General features: G+C 44.6%; 1 protein-coding gene across 2 annotated transcripts in view; it reads right to left on the reverse strand.

Moving 5' to 3' along the window:
* The window catches only part of LOC142102009 (class I histocompatibility antigen, F10 alpha chain-like), a 176,534-nt gene that overhangs the window by 24,044 nt on the left and 131,550 nt on the right, over window positions 1-20,940 (reverse strand). For both annotated transcript variants that reach the window (XM_075186513.1, XM_075186514.1), the window contains exons 4-5: window positions 11,316-11,588; window positions 8,099-8,197 (exon numbers count right to left, since the gene is read on the reverse strand). In XM_075186513.1, the coding sequence (XP_075042614.1) occupies window positions 8,099-8,197; window positions 11,316-11,588 (372 nt within the window). The remainder of the gene's footprint in view (window positions 1-8,098; window positions 8,198-11,315; window positions 11,589-20,940) is intronic.

Raw genomic sequence — 20,940 nt, forward strand, 5'->3', positions numbered from 1 at the left:
CTCAGCATAGTGTGTGACTGCTGTGTGTAAAGGTGGTGAGTACATGGACACAGTGATTACGTGCTATGATTTGTTCTGTTTGTTGCTAGGAGACTTGTGTGTGGTTTATAAATGTAACTTTATTTTACAATATCAGATCCAAATTCACTAACTTTGTTGTAGTTACATGATTTGATTATTATTAATTTTTTATTTATAGGGCGCCACTAGGTGTCCGTAGCGCCGTACAGGGACAGACAGAAACACGATACAGGGTGAGACAGCACAGTACAGTTAACAGAAATCACAGTAACTCAGAAGCTCAATGAACAGCTAGATTAGAGGTGAGAGCCCCCAGCGGGGTAGAGACAGGGGCCGGAGGACCTCACGGAGGAGACAAGGAGCTGGAGAGCAGAGTTAAGGTGGTGGAGAACAGAAGGAGAGGAGGCCCTGCTCGGAGGAGCGTACAATCTAAGGGGAGGGTAGGACGGACAGAGACACAATGGTAGGAGGAGGGAATGGGGATAACGGAGGCAAGGACGGAGGGGGGGGGGGAGAGGAGAATGAAAAGGAGGGAAGTAGGAGGGGGACAGGAGAGGGAGGGGGGTAGGGGGAGACTTGGAGGAGGTCAATGGGTGGGGGGCTGAAGGGCTTTAAAGGAAGAGGTGGGTTTTTAAGGCCCGTTTGAAGCTGGACAAGTTGGGGGAAGTTCTGATGGAGCGGGGGAGCTGGTTCCAGTAGAGGGGGGCAGCGCGGGAGAAGTCTTGGATGCGAGCATGGGAGGAGGTAACCAGGGGGGAAGAGAGGCGGCGGTCGTTAGCCGAACGAAGAGGGCGGGATGGAGCGTGAATGGAGATGAGGTTGGGAAATAATATGGATATCTTCCAGTAAATACTTTTGTGCTATGCCTTTAATGGGAAAGGGGATGGGTTATTCCCACCCACTAGGAGGTTGGCGCTGGATGAAAATAGACCAAGCCTCTCCTTTATAATCCATTATAGCCCAGATCATCCACAGTTTACCACTAGCCAAACAAGGAGAGGAAAACAAGGAAAACAGGAGCAGCTGAAGAGGACACAAAGACAAATACATTCCTGTGTGGGATGGTCTGAGTCCCACTACAAACATCATAGAAAAGGATTTAATGGTGAGTACAAAAATCCTTCTTTCTCCGCCAGCTATAAGGGAGCACAGATTGTGGGATGGTTGAGACACCAACTGCCAGGAGATAGGAATGGGAGACAGCTGATTGGAGGAATTGTCTTCCCAAATACAAACAAGCAGCAACATCAATGCTATCAACCGTCGAACAGGTATGAGGAGCCAAACAGTTGGTTGCTCTGCAAACCTGGTCCACCGAGCCCTCATGATGCACAGCCCAGGAATAACCTACTGCAAGAGTCAAATAAGTAATAAGCCTGGAAGGAACAAGTGCCTCAATTGTCAAAAAGGCCTGGCGTGTTGCCCAGCTCCTTCTTGTGCCGTTTAAATAGACATCCCTCAATGTAACTACTGCTTTTGAAGAGATAGTCAGGTTGATAGAGCACAATATCTAGAGAATGAAGCATCACCTCCATTACGTTCCATGGATGGGGCACAGGGATGATAAGACCAACTCCTGATTAATATGCAATACACAGACCACTATAGGCTGAAATGAGACACAGGTTGAAGTACTGCTTAATACTCATTCGAAACAAGCAAGGGAGATCAATGAGAGAGCACTACCAGCTCAAAAACACTTCTTACTGACACAAATAGTAAAAGAAAAGTTATCTTTCGGGTAAACAAGGAAACGTGGGAGCACAATGCCTGCAAGAAAAGGGGGAAATGAGGAAGAATTGGAATCAATATGGCTGCAATGATCACACCGGGAAATGTAAGATATCCAGACCCTGTTATAAGCTCATCATCTAAGAATTATCATTTCAAGCAACTGCTCGATTAAGGCTAATGAGCAGAGCCAAAACTCCTTCCAGTATACCTTCTAAATGATGAGACAAGTCAGAGGAATAGTGAATAAACAATAGAGAAACTGTAATTGCCAGGAAAATAGGAGTTCAGCTTTGAAACATGGGTGTTATCCAGTAACCTGGCAAAATGAAGAAGAATCTTGTGATTGATTCAGGATGTAATCAGCAGCAACTCCAGATCATTCAATAGATGCAGCATCCATTCACCATTATACAGCCGCTGGTGAAACAAGAAGTCTGTCTCCTAATTCTCTATTACATGTACATTGCCAAGATGTCATGGACAAACTGGTCTGCCCACAACAATATCAGCCTTAAAACCTTACAATGGCTTGAGTGTTGTGAGTGCCCTTTTTTCATGTTTACAATGATATTCGCTATTTGCATCCTGTTTCAACTCAAAAATAGAGAGCCAGAAATTCTAGATTGCAAAATTGTAGAAAGTAAAATTAAACTGCTCGGCCTTGAAAGCTGGAATGGTAGTGGCTACCTGCCTTCCACGAATCACAATGACTTTCTCACCATCAGGTGAATTTCTTCCATTCACCATGGAAGATAGGGAACCATCTTCAGAGACAACCAGATTGTGCTTGAGAGATTTGTTCCACAGTCACAGGAGCATATAAATGGTATATCAAACGGAACATTCAGAACCATTTCTAGGGTGGAAATTATTGTAATATTGGATAATGAAGCATTGGCCATGAAAGAAACTAGCACCTGAAAAGCATGACCAACCTCTGCTGAATTGTATGAAAACAGAAGCCAAGAAATATAAGGGATATTAGCAGTGCTAGAGATTATTTCAGCCATGACGCTACAAAAGTGTCATGACTCAAACCCAGGGCTTCTGCTTCTGTGGTCTGCTGATCTGCTGCCTGAGCTATTCTGGCTTCTGGACAGCGCCTTGCTCTCACTCTGTGTTGTAGCTCAGTTTCAATGCTATCCTGATGTTCCAGCATGTTCTGACTCCTTCCCTTTCTTTCCTATAAAAGCCTGGCTTCTTCCTGTTTCCCTTGCAAGATTACAGTGCTCTGCCAGTGATCTAGTGTTTCTGTTGCTGCATCCTGTTGTCAGCTATTACTACTCGTGGATCGAGCTCGGCTTGCCCTAGACTTTTCTTGCCGAACCCTTTACTTATAGATTTACTGTGTACCATACCTTGCTACGTTGGACCAATCTTTATTATTCAGTCTTCCTGTGGCTTGCTTTCCTTACTGCCACTGGGCCCCTATTCAGTCTCCGGACCGCTACAAAAAGTTATTGTGCCCCGAGATAGAGCCTTCACCAGAATGTCGTTAAAATAGCAAGTGATCATGACCTTCTGGGGACACAGAATTGCTGTCATCTTTGCCTTAGTGAAGCCCATTGAGCTTACATGAGGCTGAAAGGGAGTGTGAAAAGTAATAGTTCTCCTCACTGGAAGGTTAACAATAGGAAGTGCAGATGATCCTAACAGATGGGTTGAGCTGCATGTAGGTGTGCTTGATGTATGGGGATGTATGGGATGCCATGAGTCCTTCTGCTCCAATGGATTGAATTATCTATAAGAACAATTCAAGTTTGTATTTCCCTGCAAAAGGAACCTGTTTAGAACCTCACGGATCAACACAGGACCAAAGACCCATCCCACTTGTGCACCATAAATGAGATAGAACTGGATCCTTGACCCCTTTGATGCCCAGGGATTGGAAAATGACTGCATAGTTTGTCCTAGATATCTGGTGAGAGGGCATTGATCCTGATTCCACAGGATGATTAAGTTGTGAACCTAGGGATTGGACACTACCTCCTGGCTCTCTGGTCCCTACTACCACTGGGACTTGGGGTTATCTGAGGACTTTGAATTGCCATGCTTGCTCACCCAGAGTGTCCTTTTCTTGCTATTAGTTGAGTATTGATGACTGATGATGAAAAAGGCCTTTACTGAAAAGAGAAGGGCAGCTAAGGATTTTTTATTTGTACCATCTGCCATCTAAAGCTTGAACTATAGTGTCTACAACCCATAACTGCATTAGTGGAGGCCCAATCTGCCAATCTACTGGAGTCCTTAGTAGCGTCCTCTATGTATGCAGTTGATATTTGGATATAAATACATGAGATACAGAATATCCACCTTAGGTGTACCATTCTGAAGACCTTCCATGAGTCGCTCAGTCCATTCAAAAACTGTGCCATATATCTGTTTGTGCCATAGTCGTGGACCCTGAATACCCCTTGTTGATAACTTCCTGAGAGACTGAATTATCCCTTAAAAGTTATTAGTAAGAGGAGTAAGATTTACAATCTCACTTATCTCCTTAGGACACGCAGCGAGCAGAGTAAGCTCTGCAATGGACTAAGCTAGCGTCTTTGCCCAGGCTGGTTTCAACAACTTAGCTGCATCCGACCCAGATGTGCGCAGTCCAGTCGCCAGCCTCACAAGCTGTACACCGGGAGTCTGGTTCAGGTCGTCTATTTGTCAGTATGATCTCACATTTGGAAAAAGTATAATATACTACAGATTTTACCCCACCAGATTTGGCTTGGAACTGCTCCCCTTATCTGACAAAACAGAAGTGTGACAAAAACGAGGGCAGCTGTGGAACACAGTCTTACAGGGAGGAAGTGATAGTACAGGCATGGACAAAAATTTTTAACTGCTGTCTTGAAAAAACTAATGAAAAGAGACCGCAAAACACCAAGACAATGATATAGTTACTTGTAGTATCCAAACACAGGGGAGAGAGATACTACAGAGAGTTGAGTGAAGAACACTAAGCACTCAATACTGAAGGAAACATTTTACACATAAACTTCAGAAATCTCCACATGACTTTTGTGTCAGAGAATAGAGCTGAGGAGCAGGAGCGCAGGCTATATTAGGGCAATGTATACCGCACCGGGTAAACCCTGTATCCCTTTGATTTCTTGTTCTTTTATTCCTATTCTCATAATAAATATCAATTTTAAATCAAGTCAATGTCAATGGGAAGGTGCACCCACACATGTAAATTCCATAATCCACACAGAAAAAGAGAGGCAGACAATGTGTATAACGGGGCACTGAAAGGGTTACATTTTCATAAAATCTGTTTGTAAACTTTATTGATAAACATTAAAAAGTTTCTATATATTTTCTCTATACAAAGCAAGATGTATTTTCCTCAGATTTCATTGACTTTAAAAAAAATGACCTTGCGTCTTTATAATAATCTGAATTGAAGTATCAGCATGTTGGGATTACAGCAATATTGAGAACCGGAATTAGCTGGTCTAAACTCCAGCAGTATAACCTAGTGTAACTACCTATTTCTTAATATGAACATTTGATATATATGACCAAATAATCATTATTGGTATTTTCTATTGGATCGCCTTACCTTATCCATTTATCTATTACACATGAGTCTTAATTGATAAGGCTTTTAAAGAATACAGAATCAATGAGAGACGTGATTATGGTTTATGCTGTCTCCCTGTCATAACAAATTGGGACCAATCACTGCTCTCAGTGGGCGGGTCATTAGTTTTCATTTGCCAGTTGGAATGGCAATCTTATATTAGGCACTAGGGTTGCCTGTACACGTTGCCAAGCATGACATCATAAGGGGGCGTGACAACCCTCTTTAAAACACCAATGAGAAGCCTACCTCGGTTTGCCTTTGAAAAAGCTACTAGCGAAACGCACGTTGGCATTCAGCCACACAAACTGCTTGCTCCATTGTATCATTCAATATTATACTCCTAATGGGGGACACTTAGATTGGGGTCGATCAGACATTTATTAGACTAATCACATCCTTCTATCGCTAGGTGGTTATTATTAGATTTACCAATAATCCAAGCAATAATGCACCGTGTGATCACGCATGAACGTGTGTATGCAGTGGGGTAGTCTGTGTCAGTTTTATGTATATACTCTAGTATCCATGTAACATTAGCACACAGTAACTAAGGTATTAGATAATAAGAGCATGAAAGTGCTTATTGAGCAGCACAGTGGCTTAGTGGTTAGCACTTCTGCCTCACAGCACTGTGGTCATGAGTTCGATTCCCAACCATGGCCTTATCTGTGTGGAGTTTATATGTTCTCCCCGTGTTTGCGTGGGTTTCCTCCGGGTGCTCCGGTTTCCTCCCACATTCCAAAAACACACTGGTAGGTTAATTGGCTGCTATTAAAATTGCCCTTAGTCTCTTGGTGTGTGTGTGTGTAGGTTACGGAATTTAGATTGTAAGCTCCAACGGGGCAGGGACTGATGGTGACTATGATCCAGGACTACGGGGTAAAGGACCTGCCTACCGCCAGGTGTTCATGGACCAACTACCACTGAAAGGACACCCTCGCTTCGGATGACAAGCAGATCAGTTTGTGTTTTAAATGCAGATGGAATCCTGACCTCTTTGTTAAGAGGATCCACTGGAAGCAGCGTGAATGGAATTGACCGTAAAGAAATTGTCACGGATGTGGCTATAACTTGTTCGGCCGACAGATGAGGTATAGCGAAGGCTATGGTGCTCAGCCAGCAGTAGATTTACCACAGATGTGAATGAGAAGTATCCAGTTAACAGGTAAGGTAAAGCAGGTAATATGATGAACTGCGAGAAGCAGGTTTACCACGGATATGGCTATAGAGTATCCAGTACACAGGTGAGATACGGCAGCCACTACGGAGCTCAGCGGAAGGCAGATTTACCACGGATGTGGCTAAAGAGTATCCGACCAATAGATGAGAGACAGCGGCACCACGGAGCTCAGTGAGAGGCAGGTTTACCATGGATGTGGCTGAAAAGTATCCGGCCAACAGGTAAGAGACAGTGGCACCACGGAGCTCAGTAAGAGGCAGGTTTACCACGGACGTGGCTGAAGAGTATCCAGCCAACAGGTGAGAGACAGCGGCACCACGGAGCTCAGTGAGAGGCAGGTTTACCACGGACGTGGCTGAAGAGTATCTGGCCAACAGGTAAGAGACAGTGGCACCACGGAGCTCAGTAAGAGGCAGGTTTACCACGGACGTGGCTGAAGAGTATCCAGCCAACAGGTGAGAGACAGCGGCACCACGGAGCTCAGTGAGAGGCAGGTTTACCACGGACGTGGCTGAAGAGTATCTGGCCAACAGGTGAGAGACAGCGGCACCACAGAGCTCAGTGAGAGGCAGGTTTACCACGGACGTGGCTGAAGAGTATCCAGCCAACAGGTGAGAGACAGCGGCACCACGGAGCTCAGTGAGAGGCCAACAGGTGAGATGTTACAGGTGTAGATGATCAGAGACCAGTCTGGAGATGCTGAAACGCTGAGAGCAATAGGAACCACAGGAATGTAGACCACGGCTGTCACAGGAAAGTGATTATCAAGAACAGACAATTAGAGAGAGGTCAAAGGTGCTATAAATAGGGAAAGGCTAATGGATAGCTAATACCAAGTAAGGAAAGGTTATAAAAGTCCCTCTAGGTCTGCACATGCGCAGAAGCACAGTCAAGATGGCGGACGGCCGTGACACAACCCAGGCTCCGGCAGGGGAACGAGCGGCCTAACTCTAGGTCCAGAAGTTCGGTGAGTCACATTAACAAGCTAACTAGTTAAGTGTCAACTCCACGCTCCCCTCATACAACCAATAGTAGCGGTGTCCCCCAGATAGGATGAAAGAGAATTACACTCTCTCCACATCTTCATTCTCATTTAGTTATCTTGTTCTGCAATTTCTGCATGTGAGGGTAATATAAGGAGCACAAGTGGGTCTGGTCGGAATTTAGTTATAGACGTCCCCGATCTGTCAGAAACTCCCATAAGAACATGGAAAATGTCTCACTAGCCAAGTGAAAGAAGTGGGAGTTATACACAAATGAAATAAACAGTGACACTTACAACCTACTGTGTATCAGCATAAAAATATAAATGGTACTGTGACTATCAATACAAGGGGAAATAAATATGCCAACAAAATAAAGTGTTCATAACTGGGTTACAAGAGACAGGACATTCTGTGGGACACGGTTAGAATAAGAGATATTTCTGGTGACTGGAGATGAGGTATCAGAGATGATGGTTTTACAGGAGAAATAAAAATGTAACCTGATATAAAGTAAACTTAGAAAAGTCCCATCCATATGACATGTAAAAAGCTTGAGAATTAGTAAAGCAAAAACCCTCTAATGTTAACACTTACTCTTGTATATAAGAACTTCGGCAATGACAGCTATGAGAACAACAAGACAACCGATGACCGCACCAATGATCACAACGAGTGAGAGGCCACTTTTAGGTTCTGAGGAGAAACACAAAGGATAATATGAATATTGGTGATACTGAGAATTTCATATATCAGAGACTCAATGTAAGATACTTTATAAAGGTGAAAGCTACATAGTTACACATTACTTCTGCATTGCAAAGTACAGTCTGCACATCGGATCTGTGAATGTTTCTCACGTTATATCCAGAATCTGCAAAACCGCGTCTATATCTCATTATAAACACTTTTCTGCTTAAAAGGTAGACAAGAAACTGTCCCTTTCCTTCTATGGACAATGGTTGTCTACTGTGCTACTGATCTTTATTACTGCGTGTGTGACACTACCCTGACCATAGTCCTGAGGCACTGTGTGACACTACCCTGACCATAGTACTGAGGCACTGTGTGACACTACCCTGACTATAGTCCTGAGGCACTGTGTGACACTACCCTGACTATAGTCCTGAGGCACTGTGTGACACTACCCTGACTATAGTCCTGAGGCACTGTGTGACACTACCCTGACCATAGTCCTGAGGCACTGTGTGACACTACCCTGACCATAGTCCTGAGGCACTGTGTGACATTACCCTGACTATAGTCCTGAGGCACTGTGTGATACTACCCTGACTATAGTCCTGAGGCACTGTGTGACATTACCCTGACTATAGTCCTGAGGCACTGTGTGACACTACCCTGACTATAGTCCTGAGGCACTGTGTGACACTATCCTGACCATAGTCCTGAGACACCGTGTGACACTACACTGACCATAGTCCTGAGGCACTGTGTGACACTACCCTGACCATAGTCCCGAGGCACTGTGTGATACTACCCTGACCATAGTCATGAGGCACTGTGTGATACTACCCTGACCATAGTCCTGAGGCACTGTGTGACACTACCCTGACCATAGTACTGAGGCACTGTGTGATACTACCCTGACCATAGTCATGAGGCACTGTGTGATACTACCCTGACCATAGTCATGAGGCACTGTGTGATACTACCCTGACCATAGTCCTGAGGCACTGTGTGACACTACACTGACCATAGTCCTGAGGCACTGTGTGACACTACCCTGACCATAGTCCTGAGGCACTGTGTGACACTACCCTGACCATAGTCCTGAGGCTCTGTGTGACACTACCCTGACCATAGTCCTGAGGCACTGTGTGACACTACCCTGACCATAGTCCTGAGGCACTGTGTGACACTACCCTGACCATAGTCCTGAGGCACTGTGTGACACTACCCTGACCATAGTCCTGAGGCACTGTGTGACACTATCCTGCCCATAGTCCAGAAGGCACTTTATGACACTACCCTGACCATAGTCCTGAGGCACCGTGTGATAATACCCTGACCATAGTACTGAGGCACTGTGCGATACTACCCTGACCATAGTCCTGAGGCACCGTGTGATACTACCCTGACCATAGTCCTGAGGCACTGTGTGACACTACCCTGCCCATAGTCCTAAAGCACTGTGTGACACTACCCTGCCCATAGTCCTGAGGCACTGTGTGATACTACCCTGACCATAGTCCTGAGGCACTGTGTGACACTACCCTGACCATAGTCCTGAGGCACTGTGTGATACTACCCTGACCATAGTCCTGAGGCTCTGTGTGACACTACCCTGACCATAGTCCTGAGGCACTGTGTGACACTACCCTGACCATAGTCCTGAGGCACTGTGTGACACTATCCTGCCCATAGTCCTTAGGCACTGTGTGACACTATCCTGCCCATAGTCCTGAGGCACTGTGTGATACTACCCTGACCATAGTTCTGAGGCACTGTGTGATACTACCCTGACCATAGTCCTGAGGCACTGTGTGACACTACCTGATCATAGTCCTGAGGAACTGTGTGACACTACCCTGACCATAGCCCTGAGGCACTGTGTGACACTACCCTGACCACAGTCCTGAGGCACTGTGTGATACTACCCTGACCATAGTGCTGAGGCACTGTGTGATACTACCCTGACCATAGTCCTGAGGCACTGTCTGATACTACCCTGACCACATTCATGCGGCACTGTGTGATACTACCCTGACCACAGTCCTGAGGCACTGTGTGACACTACCCTGACCATAGTCCTGAGGCACTCTGTGACACTACCCTCATCAGCCAGTGTGACACGATTCTCCCCATAGTCATGAGGCACATTCTGACCACAGTCCTGATGCACAGTGTGATACGACCCTCACCATAGTTGTCAGACACCATTGGGTAAATGTATATAGCTGAGAGTTTCGGCAGAATGTGCTAAATAATAAATGAAGACTAGAATCTGACTCTGAATCTCCACTTTTCAAACCCACTGGAAACTCTCACCTTGATACATTTACCCCCATGTGACACAAGCCTTAAAATAGTCCTGTGGCATCATGTGACACAACTCTCACTACAGTTCTGAGGCATCATGTGACACAAGTCTCACTACAGTTCTGAGGCATCATGTGACACAACTCTCACTACAGTTCTGAGGCATCATGTGACACAATTCTCCCCATAGTCATTCCTCATGACTCCCCATAGTTAGGGGCCATGACTCAGCCCTAACTGAACCCATAATTAAATGTTTATAACATATAAACAACACATTTTTCATATACAAAGTCAAATAAAAGTAATTATGTGCAAATTAAGCAGCATGCTGTGGCTGTAACTCAGCAGCCAGAGGCTATTGCAGCGGTTGGCAACCTTTTTTAATCAGTGTCCCGGCTAAAATCTAGTCAAGTCCAGGTGTGCCAGTTGTACATATATATATATATACACACACACATTTAATTATTTCTTATTTATAACTAATAACATGATAATATTAATAGTAATGGAACTAACAAATGAATATTTATATTATGGCGCACAGTATTGTACCCAGTTCATATTATGACACACAGTATTGCCCTCAATTCATATTACAGCATATAGTAGTGCCCCCAATCCAAAGTATGCCCACTTCAACTTCAAACATATGTAGGCAGCTGTTTTGAAGAATCTACACTTGAAAATAATACAAAGTAAAGCGAAGCAATTTGAATTTACATGTCACAATACTGTACATTATTTAAGGTCTTTAATAAAGTTCTATTTCCAGTGTTTTCTTTTTCATACTCCCAGTGTAGATCACACTCACCCCATTTCACACTGAGTGTCCCCTCCAGGCTGCTGTGATCCACATGACAGGAGTAACGTTCCTCCTCCCCGGTTGGCACTTCCACAGTGACTCTGGTCTGATAGGTGCCATCAGGATTGGGGAGGATCTGTTTGGCCTTATCTAAAAGAACCTCGTCTTGTTCGTTCTTCATCCACTTCACATCCACAGCTCGTGGGTGAAACCCGTACACCCAACAGTGCAGCTTTGTGACCTCACCTGACCAACGACCTGTGACCCTCACCTCTGGGCGAACTGAGAGGAAGAAAGAGGAAAATGTAAATCTGCTGAATGCACAGAGGGTTACACTGTACTGATGTGTGATGTGTGATGACAATGTACATACCGCATCATACACAGAGAGTTACACTGTACTGATGTGTGGTGTGTGATGACAATGTACATACAGCATCAATCACAGAGGGTTACACTGTACTGATGTGTGGTGTGTGATGACAATGTACATACAACATCATACACAGAGGGTTACACTGTACTGATGTGTGGTGTGTGATGACAATGTACATACAACATCATACACAGAGGGTTACACTCTACTCATGTGTGGTGTGTGATGACAATGTACATACCGCATCAATCACAGAGGGTTACACTGTACTGATGTGTGGTGTGTGATGACAATGTACATACAACATCATACACAGAGGGTTACACTGTACTGATGTGTGGTGTGTGATGACAATGTACATACAGCATCATACACAGAGAGTTACACTGTACTGATGTGTGGTGTGTGCTGACAATGTACATACAGCATCATACACAGAGGGTTACACTGTACTGATGTGTGATGACAATGTACATACAGCATCATACACAGAGGGTTACACTGTACTGATGTGTGGTGTGTGATGACAATGTACATACAGCATCATACACAGAGGGTTACACTGTACTGATGTGTGATGTGTGATGACAATGTACATACAGCATCATACACAAAGGGTTACACTGTACTGATGTGTGATGTGTGATGACAATGTACATACAGCATCATACACAAATGGTTACACTGTACTGATGTGTGATGTGTGATGACAATGTACATACAGCATCATACACAAAGGGTTACACTGTACTGATGTGTGATGTGTGATGACAATGTACATACAGCATCATACACAGAGGGTTACACTGTACTGATGTGTGGTGTGTGATGACAATGTACATACAGCATCATACACAGAGGGTTACACTGTACTGATGTGTGGTGTGTGATGATAATGTACATACAGCATCATACACAGAGGGTTACACTGTACTGATGTGTGATGACAATGTACATACAGCATCATACACAAATGGTTACACTGTACTGATGTGTGGTGTGTGATGATAATGTACATACAGCATCATACACAGAGGGTTACACTGTACTGATGTGTGGTGTGTGATGATAATGTACATACAGCATCATACACAGGGGGTTACACTGTACTGATGTGTGGTGTGTGATGACAATGTACATACAGCATCATACACAGAGGGTTACACTGTACTGATGTGTGGTGTGTGATGACAAGGTACATACCGCATCATACACAGAGGGTTACACTGTACTGATGTGTGATGTGTGATGACAATGTACATACTGCATCATACACAGAGGGTTACACTGTACTGATGTGGTGTGTGTGATGACAATGTACATACAGCATCATACACAGAGGGTTACACTGTACTGATGTGTGATGACAATGTACATACTGCATCATACACAGAGGGTTACACTGTACTGATGTGTGGTGTGTGATGACAATGTACATACCGCATCATACACAGAGGGTTACACTGTACTGATGTGTGGTGTGTGATGACAATGTACATACCGCATCATACACAGAGAGTTACACTGTACTGATGTGTGGTGTGTGATGACAATGTACATACTGCATCATACACAGAGGGTTACACTGTTCTGATGTGTGATGACAATGTACATACAGCATCATACACAGAGGGTTACACTGTACTTATGTGTGGTGTGTGCTGACAATGCACATACAGCATCATACACAGAGGGTTACACTGTACTGATGTGTGGTGTGTGATGACAATGTACATACAGCATCATACACAGAGGGTTACACTGTACTGATGTGTGGTGTGTGATGACAATGTACATACAGCATCATACACAAAGGGTTACACTGTACTGATGTGTGGTGTGTGATGACAATGTACATACAGCATCATACACAGAGGGTTACACTGTACTGATGTGTGATGACAATGTACATACAGCATCATACACAGACGGTTACACTGTACTGATGTGTGGTGTGTGATGACAATGTACATACCGCATCATACACAGAGAGTTACACTGTACTGATGTGTGGTGTGTGATGATAATGTACATACATCATCATACACAGAGGGTTACACTGTACTGATGTGTGGTGTGTGATGACAATGTACATACAGCATCATACACAGAGGGTTACACTGTACTGATGTGTGGTGTGTGATGACAATGCACATACAGCATCATACACAGAGGGTTACACTGTACTGAGGTGTAGCTAGTACTTACAATGTACATACCGCATCATACACAGAGGGTTACACTGTACTGATGTGTGGTGTGTGATGACAATGTACATACAGCATCATACACAGAGGGTTACACTGTACTGATGTGTGATGACAATGTACATACAGCATCATACACAGACGGTTACACTGTACTGATGTGTGGTGTGTGATGACAATGCACATACAGCATCATACACAGAGGGTTACACTGTACTGAGGTGTAGCTAGTACTTACAATGTACATACTGCACCGGACAGAGAAATATTGTTTATGGTCACTAGTTGAGTGATAGAAATATACTCAGAGATGACATCTTTGCCCTTTTCAAACATTTTCACATTATAAGTCCGTTTTGTGATTATCACTAATCACAGAGCAGTGGATGAGTGAGAACCTGCACATAGTGCATACAATGGGCCTGATTCAGAGTCAGACGTCCGTCCGTTTGCGGAGCGTATCTTTGTCTTTTTTGCATACTGCTCATGCTCAGAACGTGAACACACTCACTTTTTTGGACATACTCCTCCTTACACCTGAGGAGGTGTGATGGGGGGAGGGGTGTTCTAATGTTGGCATTGTACAGTAAGGGGAGAGAATGAGCAATTGCTGACAGATTCTGAGTGGGGCGTAGTCACAGATATGGCTGAAAAAGAGGTTTTATTTGTGAGTGGCCAGAAGCCGGTGTAAGTTGCAGATGATGATGAACAAGCGCTCTGTCTGTAATTAGAGATTGGCAAATAATTTGCAGATTCTTAATGATACTTTATTAGTCGTTTGGTCTTTGATTATAATTTACAGAGTGTATTGTAGGAAAAAAAAAAATATATTTTTTGTACACATGTCGGATTGTTATTGCTGTATTAGCTGGTTAATTCTAGTTTAAAAGATGTTTCATAGCAAATATGTTTGTGACATAAATAAAAAAAATGTTTTTTGTACATGTTTGCAAGTTGGACGTAAGTGTCTGAGGGGTGTGTCTGTTGTTAAGCGGACAAATCTGCTACTCATTCAGACCTGGACGCATCTACAGCTTGGCTTACATACACGTTCACTTGCATGCAACTTTTTCAACCGTAAGTTAGGATTACACTTGCGTTCCACTCTGAATAAGGCCCAATATGTACCGTCACTGAACAGCGTTTTTTGCCCTGAATGACAGAGCACTGTGAGTATTGCTTCGCAGGTCTGTCGTAGCATAATTAAATAAACTGGCATCATGCCAACCCCTCTGATTAAATCCTCAGCCAGCCCCAGGGTTAGTCCAGGGGCGGATCCAGAAGTTAATTGTACCGGGGGCGATTTAGGGGGGGCGATTTAGCCCCGCCCCCTTTTTCACACTTAAGGCTGCTGACGGCTGCACACTATGTGCAGATCCGTTCAGCAGAGAGAGTTAGGGAGAGAGTCCTGCCCGGCTGCTCTGATTGTCCTGCCCGGCTGCTCTGATTTTGTCAATCAGAGCAGTTGGGCAGGACTCTCTCCCTAACTCTCTCTGCTGAACGGATCTGCACATAGTGTGCAGCCGCCGGCAGCAAGCCCCTGCTAGGGGGGGGCGATCGCCCCCCCCCCCTGGATCCGCCACTGGGTTAGTCAGCCTGGGCTTGTCTCCAATATGACAGGAACACCATGGCCATGGGGTCTCAATAAAGAAGCGGTGCCTCTATTAGGCCTTTCTGCTTTCAGAGGCTACAAGTCAGGCTCTGAAAGACACTGGGGCTCTACCCAACCCTCTGAGCTAGGGTCAACTAGATTGTTACCCCTGGCCTGTATGAGAAACTGCTTGTGATTGGCTGGAGGTAAAAGTGAGTCCAAGGGAACCTTAGTATTGATCATTAAGCATCTGTTGCCCATAGTGTGAGGTGGAACGTTTTTCATGGATATATGTTTAGGTTTCTTACCCCATTTGGACTCTAAGAACCCCAATCTCAATGGGAACCAGCCCAGCCTGTCTAGTACTGGGTCTGGTTGATGATTTTAGTGGAGGGTTAAAATACCCATTTTTCTAATTATTCATTATTATCAGCAGCTGTGATCTGAGCGCAGGAAGCTATCAATTACAATCATCAATTAATCAATCACTTGCAGTTCTCCGCTATCCAGCCACATGTAAGTTTTCTTCAAGTGACTGACAGTTACCTCCACTCAGAGCACAGATGCTGCTAAGTCATTCATTTAAGTCAAAAAGTGAACATAGTGAATTGATTCATAAAGCACAGTTTGCATGTGCTGCATACAAGCCATCAACTTCCACACCTCATATACTTTCTCAATTTCTTGATAACCTAGTTGGCACTCTTCACTAGTTTAGGGGGTACCTGGCTCCAGATTGTCTGAAAGATGACTTGGGACAGCAGGAGACAAGCTAGTCTGTGTTTCCCCTTATCCCAGTAGGTAGTTTTAGGACACCCTTATCTCCTATGTGAGTTATAGCTAGAGATGGGCGGGCTCGGTTCCCCGAGATCCGAGCCCACCCGAACTCTGCCTATCCGAGTTGCCTACTAACCCGCCCCTTCGGAATCGAAATCGAGGCAAAACATCATTGTGATGTCGTCGGGGCTCGGTTCTCGCGATATTTGAAATGCATAAATACCCGCCAGTGCCGTAACTAGACATTTTAGTGCCCTGGGCGAGACAGGGCACCGGCGCCCCCCATCTAAGTGGGAGTGACATTTGCCAAGTGGGTGTGGCCAACCTAATGTGGGGGTGTGGCTAGCACTTTACTGAATGAATTCTTTTGTATTGCTGTGTAGTTGGTAGCCTCAAAAATACAGGTGTAACCTATACAAATTTCTCTCACTATAGGGAAGAAATATAAGAGCCCTTGGCTACACCTGTATTTTTTGCAATAGACACTATGTGGAGGAAAATAGAAATCATAGATTATGAATATGAAAATGACAAATTTTCTATTTCCTGTACTTTACACGACATACACTATATAAATTTGGATTTTTAAATACATATAAACCCAGTGCTGGAAGTGGGCTGCAGGATGACAAGTAAGAGGAATAGGGGAGAAGATGGTGCAAGGGGGTAGATGAGAGGGACAGGGGAGAAGGTGGCACAGAGGGGGTAGTAGATGAGAGAGCCTGGGGACAAGGTGGCACAGAGGGGGTAGTAGATGAGAGAGCCTGGGGACAAGGTGGCACAGAGGGGGTAGTAGATGAAAGGGCCTGGGGACAAGGTGGCACAGAGGGGGTAGTAGATGAGAGAGCCTGGGGACAAGGTGGCACAGAGGGGGTAGTAGATGAGAGAGCCTGGGGACAAGGTGGCACAGAGGGGGTAGTAGATGAGAGAGCCTGGGGACAAGGTGGCACATGGGGGGGGAGTAGATGAGAGGAACTGGGGAGAAGGTGGCACAGGGGGGTAGATGAGAGGGACTGTGGAGAAGGTGGGACAGGGGGGTAGATGAGAGGAACTGAGAAGGTGGGACAGGGGGGTAGATGAGAAGGACTGGGGAGAAGGTGGCACAGGGGGGTAGATGAGAGGGACTGTGGAGAAGGTGGGACAGGGGGGTAGATGAGAGGGACTGGGGAGAAGGTGGCACAAGGGGGTAGATGAGAGGGACTGGGGAGAAGGTGGCACAGATGGGGTAGATGAGAGGGACAGGGGAGAATACATAAATGCAAAATACCAAAAAATACAATACCAAAAAATAATCATTATACATTTTCATGTCCCCTGCCCCCATAGATTTTGCTTCCCCACTACACTCCCTCAGTTTTTGCTCCTGGATGGAGCACCCTATTTCCTATTTTTAAATATATATTTTAATTACAATATAACATTTACTTACCTATTTTTCTTCCCTCCTGGATGGTCAGCATAGCAGTCAGCAGTAGATGCAGGGGACTCACTCTCTCTGCTCAGCAATGGCCGCTCCTCACTTTCTTTTCAGAGGGGGGGGTGGAGCGGAGCACAGCATCCTGGAAGGGGAGGGGGCGGGTCCTGACAAATAACTTTATACACACTGTCTGACAGACAGTGTGATCATTCTTTGACCAGCCACCACACTAGCCCCTCCCCCGACTCGCGGCACCCGACCCCCCCTCCCCCGACTCGCGGTAACCGACCCCCCCTCCCCCGACTCGCGGCACCCCCCCTGCATGAGTCGCGGGGGGGGGGGGGGCAATATTTTTTTATTTTATTTTATTTTTTTTAGATATTTTTTTTTTACTTTGAGCCACAGAGGGGAAGGTAGCGGGCGGCTGCTGCGCCCCCTCGGGCTTGCGCTCGGGGCGACGGCACCGCCCGCACCACCCTAGTTACGGCTCTGATACCCGCCTCCGCAGCAATCCATCGTCATTTGACAGAGGGAGAGAGCAGGGTTAGGTCACAGGCTGTATTAGAGCAGGGACAGAGCAATAATTGTATACCTTATTCTTTCAATTATTATCGCAATTCTGATACCAATTCTATTAGCAATTCTTAGAGGAGGATAGAGGAGGCTTATTTTTTCAATATTTTGCACTACAAGTGCTCTGGGGTGTCCCATATTCCCCAGTGTTAATCACTAATTTTTCTGGCTCCAAAAGTCATATTTAGCAGCAGTATCTATCTAATACAATATTTTGCACTACAAGTGCTTTGGGGTGTCCCATATTCCCCAGTGTGAAACAATAATTTGTATGGCTGTCAAAAGTGATATTTATCAGCAGTATCTATACAATATTTTGCACTACAAGTGCTTTGGGGTGTCCCATATTCCCCAGTGTGAAACAATAATTTTTCTAGCTGCAAAAAGTCATATTTATCAGCACTATCTATTGAATATTTTGCACTACAAGTGCTTTGGGCTCATTAAAATGGATTCAAAGCAGTCCACAATAGAGCAGGATCAGCAAGCAGGTGCTGGCACCAGTGCCGTAACTAGACATTTTAGTGCCCTGGGCGAGACAGGGCATCGGCGCCCCCCATATATGTGGGAGTGACATTTGCCGAGTGGGTGTGGCCAATCTAATGTGGGGGTGTGGTTGGCATGTTAATTTAATAATGCAGCACGTTAGAGTCATTGTAGACGCTTCATTATTAGAAATATTTGAAAAGCCCACATATAAAGGCCCTTACCCACTGGCACTGGGTTAAATACCAGTGGCACCACATGTCAAACACAGTGGTTAACTAGTATTTGTACTTGTGGTCTGTGGGTTCAATAGAGGACCATGCATTACCCCAGTTCATTCACTGAATGCAAGAAATGGAGCAAGCAGCATTGGAAAAATCATCCCACAACACAAGCAATTAAATGAAATATTGAAATTGAGTCACAATTTCATTTGACGAATAACCATTCATTTATTGGTGATTTTATCTAAAACAACAATGATTGTATATTAAAATTCCCAATCTAGGTGATACAAATATTGTAACATAAACAACCATTGGCAACCAACTGATGGATACGGTATTAATAATATAATAGACAAAGGGATTGGCAACTAATAGATGTCTATTTACACACAGTCCGTTTCAATCCAGGAACTCAGATGCAGATGTAGAACCAATACTAGCAGCTTAAAACCGACTGTTTAGTTTCTGTTGGCACACAGTCCATTATTATCCATTAAGTTCAATTTCCAATAGTAGAGCTACCTGGTACCAGAAAAAAACTAAGGTGAAAAAATGACTGACTCGAAACTCACTGCCTCTGTTGGCGGGTCCAGGGTAGATACAGCTGCAGGTTATCCCGTCTGTAATGGAAAAACTTCAGACGCTGGTATGTTGTATTAACGGCAGCAGGGAGACGGAAGCTGTACGCGGCATGCGTTCCACAGTGGAACGCATAGAATCTATTTCCTATGTGACGTCACTGATGGGCGTGTCCCATGCCAAGAGTTGATGCTAAGGACTCCTGATTGGCCACCTGAATCAGTGGAACGCATGTGCATTTGGAACGCAAACTTGCATTCCAAATGCTGAACTTCCTGCCTTCGAAGGAACGCACATGCGTTCCACCGATTCAGATTCCGGAAATGAATTGTTGCTTGTGGGACTCTCGTACGGCGTTGTGTGGACTGATTGAGCCTGGGCACAGAGGCAGGTGTCGGGCGGCTGCGCCCCCTTGGGCATGCGTTCTGGGCGACGGCACCGCCTGCAACTGCCTAGTTACGGCTCTGGTTGGCACCAGTCCTGATGGTAGTCTAGAGAGACAGAAACCAAACTGCCTTTGTCCATTTCTTATATATTTAACTATAAGTGTAGGGTGTAATATACACCCAAAGACGATGGCTGTATTGCCAATATTCATAGATGGAGAGGAAGACAATCTGGTTTGTGTGTAGAATTAATGAAGGCCTACCTACCAGGAATTAAACTGTTTTTTTTTCATAATTTATTAGCTTTACAATTACATTACTTATCCAAGAAACAGGTGGAGCACTAAATTTGGTTATTTTATGCCCCAAAATATTGATTTTTAAACAAAATTGCAAAACAAAAAAACAAACAAAACCAAAACCCAAAGGTAATCCAGATCCAAAACCAAAACCAAAACACGGGGGTCAGTGAGCATCTCTAGTTATAGCTGAGAACAGCCTCAGTTAAACCCACAATTTTATAAGAAAACAAACACAAGTCATGATCTGTAATGTAGTAAAATATGGATTACCATTGGATTCAGTTTATTTACAAGTGTTTATATTTATTTTACTACCTATTCTGGAATGTAGAATATTCAGCTATGGGCATTCTGTTGTTCCCTGTAAACTACTCAATATTCCTGGTGTCCTGGTGCCAGGGCATCTGATTGCCACACTTGTTATTGCAAGGCTTTAACACATACACATACACACACACACACACACACACATGTACATTTATTAAACCATAAAACTACATATTAGATCGATGGGATCAGTATACAGTAGGGATGTGCACCGGCGACTTTTGAGGTCTCGTGTTTTGTGTTTTGGATCCGGATTTTCGTTATTTTTGAGGTTCGGATTTGTCTCGCAAAACACTTGACGAAAGGTCTCGGTTCGGATTTAAGGTATTGGATTCGGATTTTTTTTGAAAAAAACATAAAAAGTTTAAAAATCAAGTTTTTGGGCT

The sequence above is a fragment of the Mixophyes fleayi genome, chromosome 9 (assembly GCF_038048845.1).
Source record: "Mixophyes fleayi isolate aMixFle1 chromosome 9, aMixFle1.hap1, whole genome shotgun sequence".
Lineage (NCBI taxonomy): Eukaryota > Metazoa > Chordata > Amphibia > Anura > Limnodynastidae > Mixophyes > Mixophyes fleayi.